The sequence below is a fragment of the Corvus brachyrhynchos genome, unplaced genomic scaffold (genome assembly GCF_000691975.1).
Source record: "Corvus brachyrhynchos isolate BGI_N302 unplaced genomic scaffold, ASM69197v1 scaffold164, whole genome shotgun sequence".
In the NCBI taxonomy this organism is placed as follows: Eukaryota; Metazoa; Chordata; class Aves; order Passeriformes; family Corvidae; genus Corvus; species Corvus brachyrhynchos.
The window spans coordinates 933,214-941,014 of NW_008237426.1; the positions used below are offsets into that span (position 1 = coordinate 933,214).

The 7,801-nt window shown below is 56.1% G+C and overlaps 1 protein-coding gene across 3 annotated transcripts in view; it reads right to left on the reverse strand.

Moving 5' to 3' along the window:
• Window positions 1-7,707, reverse strand: part of GRAMD2 (GRAM domain containing 2) — a 10,604-nt gene extending 2,897 nt beyond the window's left edge. The window contains exons 1-8 of one of the 3 annotated variants that reach the window (XM_017731120.1): window positions 6,143-7,705; window positions 5,367-5,480; window positions 4,596-4,653; window positions 3,195-3,267; window positions 3,008-3,111; window positions 2,339-2,437; window positions 1,346-1,417; window positions 440-502 (exon numbers count right to left, since the gene is read on the reverse strand). In XM_017731120.1, the coding sequence (XP_017586609.1) occupies window positions 440-502; window positions 1,346-1,417; window positions 2,339-2,437; window positions 3,008-3,111; window positions 3,195-3,267; window positions 4,596-4,653; window positions 5,367-5,480; window positions 6,143-6,366 (807 nt within the window). In that variant the 5' untranslated portion in view covers window positions 6,367-7,705. Of the gene's footprint in view, window positions 1-439; window positions 503-1,345; window positions 1,418-2,338; window positions 2,438-3,007; window positions 3,112-3,194; window positions 3,268-4,595; window positions 4,654-5,366; window positions 6,101-6,142 lie in introns of those variants that run through there. The other 2 variants (XM_008631303.2, XM_017731121.1) reach the window with 2 other exon arrangements.
• Between the last annotated feature and the right edge of the window lie 94 nt (window positions 7,708-7,801).

The window sequence follows — 7,801 nt, forward strand, 5'->3', positions numbered from 1 at the left end:
TTCATCAGGTGTTTCCCTCTCCAGCCATCCTACTCATCCCACAGATTTTTGGATAACTCAACCCCATTCCCAGCCTTTTATCCACATTCCCAGCTGTGAAGAGCATCAGCCATTGGGGAGCAGAGTGGCAGCATTTTCCACATCACTCTGAAGTTTTTCCATCTGTAAACAGACAGAGTCACTGGCTGTGCTCAGCCGGGACCTCTTGACCCATCTGCTCCTGCCAAGTCTGGGGATGAGGGTCCCAGAGGATGAGCTATGATGGCGACAGGTGCGTCCTTGCACAACCTTTGCACACCGACAGGAGAACCGACTCTCTCCCGACTCTCTGAGCAGCCACCAGACAGTGTCAAACCCACCAGGGGGGCCAGGCGGGCCCTCTCCACCCACAGCATGAGCTCAGGGGTCTCTCCTCTCCCAGAGCTGCCCTGACCCTCACCAGTGACACGGAGTCCGGCTCCTCCGACAGCTCCTTCAGACTCAAACTCTTCTTACTGGAAACCTGGAAGGGATGGAAAGGATCGGGCATTACGGTGCCACCTCTCCCAGCTTCAGCCTCAGCCACAAAATGGAATTTGGGCTTTTCTCCTGAGACTGTGAAGAGCAGCTGCTAGAACTTACAATCACGGGGATTTGGGGGATGAGGAAAGGGCACTGCGTCACTGCTTCCCCTCACCAAAAACCTGGTGGGGCCGTGGTTGAGCCAAAGGCTTCCATGGACAGGATAAAACATCAGGGGGTAAAAAGAAAAGAAGGGAATATCTGGGCAGAGCCCAGCACATTTCAAAGAATAAATCCCCCAGTTTGGCAATGGCGCTGAATTACCCAAGTCGCTGCCCTGGCACAGCTGGCACACACCCTCCTGGGCAGGGCAGGGCTCCTGCACGGCTTCCCACGTGCTTCAAAGGCAGGGAGAAGAGGTCCCCACAGTCCTCCTCTCCAGCTTGAGGGCTGATGGATGTCTTCCCCCACTTAATTTAAATTCTTTTTTAACTTTGTACCATTTTTCCTCCCCTTAAAACTTTAGATCTGGGCAAAAGGCATAAATGTGCAGAGTGGCAGAACTAGTATTACCACCAGATTATAAATAATTCATACCCACGCCCTGAGAGAGAGCAGAAACTCAGGGCTCTGCCTCATCCATGACCCAGAAGAGCCCACAGGGACAGGACGTGCCCAAGGCATGGCTCCTGCCCCTCTTCCCATCCCTTGCTGCGGAGTGAGGATGCTGGGAATTGGAGAGGGCTTTGGCAGCAGTTCAAAGCCTTGGAGGCCGTGATGAAGAGCTGTGCTCAGCCCAAAGGCAGGTGCAGAGTCCCAGGGCCATGGACACACAGTGGGGTACCTGCAGGTGCGTGCAGACTCTCCTCAGGACATCATAGACGCTGTCACGAGAGATGAGGGACACGAAGATGTACTGCAAGAGAAAGAGATGTGCTGTTGGGAGAGATTCCCCCATCCCGAGTCCAGCTCTCCACAGGGAGGGACAGGCAGAGACGTCCTGCCCTTGAATCTCCCCGTTTTCGGGAGCCACGTCTCCCCCGCAGGCATTTCCCTGCGGAGTTTCCCTGCTGTTATTTTTGCAGCCTGCTAAAACCTGGACCAGATTTTTTTGGGGCCAGTCTCGCTCAGTTGCTGTTCCTACGGCTTTTCCATGCTCAACCCAGAGGGACATGGCAGCAAATGGGGCTGGAACCGATGGAAAACATCCCCAGGTATGGAAGGGACACAGGGCCACACTCACCGTGCCTGACACAGAGCCCCTGAGTGGTGTGCAGGGCAGCCACATGTAGCTTTGAACGCCCAAATCCTGCCCTGTGCCACTCCCTGCTAAAGCCCACCTCCCAAAATTCCGCAGGAATAACTGCCTCCCAAAATCCTGCAGGAACAACCCCCTCCCTGGCAGGGACAGGCAACACAGAGTGCTTGGCAGCAGCACCCAGGCAGGCGAGGACTTGGACACACTACATCAGCTCACTGCAGCCAACAACATCCAACGGGATTTAAAAGCTGGAAACGCAGCCCCATATCCAAGTTTTCCGCCAGCTCTGGCTGAATGCCAGCCCAAACCCTTTCCCTGCTTGTGTTTAAGGAGTTTAAAGGTTTTACGTGAGCCTGGCAGGGATTTGTCAGGCTCAGCCGAGTTTCACTTGGGCTTTGCTTCGTCCAGGAACAAAGTGAAATTCAGGAACAAAAGGAAAGCTGTGGTGTTTGCCCTGGCTGGCAGCCAGCACAGAGAGCAGTGCTCACTTCCCAACCAGGGATGGGAATCGCTTCGTTCCCTGCTCTCAAACCACATCCAGCTCAGACCTGGGCATCTGCTGGGTGCTGGTGTTACCTTTCTGCTGGCAGTGGTGGTGATGGCCAGGCCGTTGGGCAGCAGCCGAGCTGTCTTGTGCTTCTTTATCAGCTGTACGGACACCACCGGGATCACAACCTGCGGGGCAGGAACACGGGGATGGACACGGCACACACATCGTCCAGCCAGCCTCCCTAAGACCCACCAGGACAGCCCCCCCTGCAAGCCTTGGGAGGGTGAAAAATAAGGCAGGATGTTATTTTTGGCAGGGTTTTTGCTGATACCTCGAGCCTCCTTCAGGTATTTGTTTAAAGCATCACATATAAATAATTCAGTCCTTCAGCCCAGTTTTAAAGGAAGTCGTCTCTCCCCAAGATCCCCGTCAGCTACAAGACTAATGGGGAAACATCAGATTGTAAATCAAGAAGAAAAGCCAAGAGAGATTCAAATCTCACCCCCCCTAAAACCTTTGATCTTCCTTCAAGTGCTGTTGTGGCTGGAAGGAGGTCTTGCATCAGGGAATTTTAAACCAAACCAATATTTGGTTTCCCCAGGCCAATGCCACAGGTCATCAGAAGGGAGGGCATGGCCGTGCTCCCCTTCCCACTGGAGGCTTCTGTTGGGGGTTTTAGTGGTATTTGGGTGCAGGAGGGGATGAGCTGCGGTTACAAGCCCTGAAGGACCAGGGTGAGCCGGTGCCCCCATTACCTTAATGTCCTTCCCAAAAAGGTTTGCGTAGAAGCAGAGCCAGTTGGGGGAGATGTAAAGCCTTCCCTGGATGAGGATGTCTCTCTGGAGCGCACAGGAGCAAACTGCAAGGCAGAGAGAGAGTGCCATGGCAATCCCTGTGCCGGATCCTGCTGCCTCCATGCCCATCCCTCACCCTGCCACCCACCTTTCAGCACGCTCTCCTCCGTCGGGATGTCCTTGAACAGTTTGTGGTACTGGGAGTTGTACTTGCTAGCGGCCTGAAAGCAAAGCAGAACAAAGTTATCCGGTGACCTTGCTGAGAAGGCGACCCAAAAATCCCTCTGCTGCAAGAAAACCTCCCTCTGCCCGCACCCGGGACCGGCGCAGGGGGGTCCCACCGGGCTGGGGACGGAAGCCCCGACGGATTAGAGGCAGGTTGGATGATCCAGCACCCGGCGAAGCCTGTGCCATCCTCCCAGATGAACATTTCCCTTAATATCTACGGAGGCTGCTGAGCCTCGGCGAGGAGCCGGTTTTCTGCCGGGCTCATCCGCAGGCAGTTTGTTTTGCCCAGCGGTTTCTCTCCTCCTCCTCCTCCTCTTCCCTTATCCGGGACACGGTGACAACACTTGCTTTGCGCCCATCGCGCCGCGCCATCCAGCTATTTATATTCCCAGCGCCGCTTCAAAGCCTGCTGGCAGCCGCGGCGGGAGGCTCGGCCCTGAAATGCTCCTGTGGCGAAGGCAAAGCTCCGAAGCACTTCAACGCCTTCCATAAATCCGCTCAACTGGTCCTGCAAGGCAGCTTCGTGCCCCCTGCCCTCGGGATGCTCCCCAGGGACAGGGCTGTCCTGCAGCAGTGACAGCTGCCCCCCGAATTCCAAGGAGGAGCTGCTTTGCCAGGATGCAGAGAAGGCTGGCACAGCAAGGCTGGTTTGTGGCAGCCGCACAGGCAGAGCCCTCCTGCCCACGGGGACAAGGTCACCTTTGCTCTGCGCACCTTGTCGCCGGATGAGCTGGGCCCTAAGAGGATCAAGGCTCAGCAGCACCTGGAGTTGGCTCAGACACCTCCCAGAGGGATGCCGGGATGGTAGGGGTGCCAGTGGGAGTGTTCCAGGAGAACACGAAGGGCAATTCCACCAAGAAACAGCCCCTGGTCCCAGCACAAATCCACTGCTGACCCTGTCACCCTCGCAGATGCCTCTGAGGAACTAGAAAAATGTTTTTCTCCTCCATTTCCTTCATGGGGAAAGGCAAAATGCCACTTCCTGTCACTCCTTCCTCTTCCAGGGCATCTCTTGTCTGTAGATGGACCAAAACCATCTAATTTGGGCATGATCTGAACAACCAAAAAGGTTCAAATGGACAGAAATTTAACTGCTCTCAGTCAACATTTCCACCGTCTCCTTTGCTCTGGATGGAAAATCCTGGAAGTGTTTGCAAGGCAGAGCATGAGCCACACAAAACCATCACAGGTCCCCTGAAATTAAATGCAGGAGGCTCTGCCCCACACCAGGAGCCACCTCCGGCTCCCTCAGCCCACACCTGAGACCCCAGGTGGGCTCCTCCTGGGGCCAGCCTGGTCATTCCCAAAGCCAAAGGCTTACCACTTCCCGGTGGCATTTCTTGATGTCCTCATCCTTGAGGGCTTCGTTCAGGCGGAGGCTGGAAGGGAAAAGGATAATCACCAGGTAAGCAAAGAGCCACAGGTCTCTCACCCGCTCCCTAAAACACGTCTGCTGCAATATGAGACATGGAAAAATGTAAAGGACCGAAGAGAGACCTCAGGAAGCCACATTTTGGGTGTCTCCATGATTTATCGTGACGTTGGGCATTGCTGAGGCTCAGTACTGGCTGTTGAGGGCTGATCTCTGATGGGAGCCCGTGGAGGCACCAGGGCCAAGGTACCCCACACACACCCCAGCTCCTGGGGAAGGAGCCCGGAGCTGACCCGGCAGCAGCTTGGGACAGGTTAGGAGCTGCAAATGTGCGGCTTTGGCTGGGGCAAGGATTCCTGAGGGAAAGCAGACACAGGAATTTGGGAACGTGCCTGAGCAGGAGGATGGACTCAGCTTTGGCCGTGCACGGGGACATCCATCCACGTCCATCCCACAGACAGATGAAGAGACAAACCACGAAGAGACCAATATCCTCCCAACAACCTCAGCAGTGGGAATACTGACCCCTTCCCCAAACCCCTCTCACTTGCCTACTTTTATATCCACAATATTTCAGGGAGAATACAAAGTTGGGCCCTCCCTGTGCCCTGTGCCAGTTGGCAGGCAGTATTCAGGGCTCGAAGGCAGCAGGGATGCCAGAGCAGGAAGGAAAAGAGAGAACACTCAACCGCAGGCAGATCCTGGGATGCTGCTCCTCACCTGCTGTCGAGGGAATCCAAACTCTTCTGCTTGTGGGACACCTCCAGCTTCTCACGGCCGTGCCTGGGCTCGGGGCTCTTCAGGGGAGCTGCCTTCTCGTGCATCGGCGTGGCACTGCAAGGAGACACCAGTCAGCCCCCTAGGGAAAGGGGAAGAGGGGTCTGGAGCTGTAAATCTGTTCCCTTCAATCCCAGCCTGCACAGAGACGTCAGAATCTGCCGCTCAAGGACAGCAAGAATATTTCTGCTATTTCTCAAGTCACGTGGAGAGAAAAGAAAAAAAAAAAAAAAAAGCCATTTTTCTGCCAGGGACTCCCCAGCGCTCACAACAGAGCAGCCAAATTGCTGCGGCTCCAAAGCAGAGCCTCTCCTCCTTAAGGGCTGGAGGTTGGGATGGCAAAAACCACAGGTCTACGAAACTCCTTGGGGGGATGGATTTCGCCAGGGCCTGCTCCTCTTGGTCGGCAAAACACCATCTTCCCGGGGCAGAGCCACGGCCAGGCACGTTAGAGCCAGTTATTTACCATCGGGAATGTTATCAGAGGTGCTTATCAGCCACGGCAGGCAAAGTAAACACAGCCCCAGCGCTGCGGGCAGGTTATCACCTGGCAGGCCACAAAGGTGACACTTCCACCCTCTGCAAACCACCACCGGAGATTGCTGCGGCACCGGCAGCCAAGCAGAGCACGATCCCAGGGGACCGGCGGCACGGCAGAGCCAGCAAACAGTCACAGACCCACGGAGAGGAAATTATTCCAGGGAAAGCACTCGGCTCACCATGCAGGGGGTGATGCCGGAGCAGGTGGGGCGCCGGCAGGACAGGATGAGCGCCAGCAGGCGGGACGAGCGCAGAGCTGGAGCGCATCCCGGTGCCCGCGAGGATGGTGCCGCGGCAGTGCGGCAGGCAGAGGAGCCGTACCAAACTTCCTATGCTCCGAGAGCAGCTCCTTCGCCGCCTGTACTTCCCTAGACACATCCTGCTCCTGCTCCGGGGGGCTCATCTGAAGGAGAACCTATGGAAATAATTCCCCCTGACTCGGGGAGAGCCAGGATAGGGGTGCTGGATCCCAACAGCTGTGCCCAAATGGGCTGAAGGCTGAAGTCACATGAGCTCCCACAGCCTCAGGGCCCTGACCAAAACGCTGTCTGGAGGCAATGGAGCCCGGCTGAATCCTGGCTGGAGACACAAGGAATGCTCCCACAACAGGCAACACATACAAGGGGGTGCAGGAGAACCAAACAGAAGTCACTGGTGCTGTGTGACTGGAAAATAGCTCCTGGATCCCCACAGCCAGTGTTGGCAAAGACCTGCCTGCACAGCCCTGGAGTCCGAGCACTGCAGGGATGGGATGGACATGCCGAGGCTGTGGGTTTTTAGGAGCTCAGGTCAAAGGATGTGTCAGGAGGGGAAAGCAGACCTTACTGACAAGAAGCACCAAAATAACATCCCTTGGCATGGCACCAAAAGGTGTTTTCCCTGCCTGATTTCTCAAGCACCCTCTGCCAGGGGATACCATGCTGCCCTGAAGCTGAAACTCCCACCACGGAGGCACCAAAGCCTTCATCTGCCCTTCTCCCTGGAAAAGGGGCTCTGACCCGATCTGGAGCTTCCTTGCCCAGAGCTCAGCACGCTTCGGCTTCCCTCACGTCATCCCTTAAATCCCCAAGTGCTTGAACTGCTTAATCCGGGTGAGCCGATTTATCCCTAACTGGGGCTGACACCGAGGGGCACCACACAGGGATCGGGGAGAGGCAAAGGCATCAGAACCCCCCCGAGGTCATCAAACACACAGAAATCCCCTAAAATGAGAAAAAACACAGGCTGGAGAGCACTTGGAAGCACTGCATCCTTGTTTTCTCTCCCTCTCATGGCCACCACCAGGGACAACTCCTGGGTAAGATGATCCTGGACACAGCGCTGGCAGTGGGATGCTCCAGGGACAGTCTGGCGGCTGTGAGGAGCATCCTCAGCCCCAGCAGGGACATCACAGGAGCTGCTTTGTCTCCTCTGTCCAGACCTCGCTCCATCCCAGCTCCCACATGCATCAGGGATGCACATCCAGGGTTTGGGAGCACAGGATAAGGTGGGGCTCCAGGCACAGGGAGGTTTCCCTTCCAATAAGTGCTTCCAGTGACAGCACAGTGAGAAAAGCACTTTCTAGCAGCTCATAGTGTCACCCTCCTCAAGGAATTTGTTCAGTGGGAAGCTGCTCCTGAGATAAACTCACCATCCCAAGTGTCCCGTAACAAAACAGTGGAACAAAAACAGTCGGAGTTCAGAGCTCCTGAGGGGAGGCAGAGAGGGTGGGTGGGGAAGTTCCCAGCAAAGCAAAAATAACCCAGCGACCTGGTGCCCCTCTGCCCACTCCTGACACCCCCGCCCCGCCCACACCGGCTCCCCGCAGCCCCCGGCTTTGCCACGAGGACGCCGGGGCT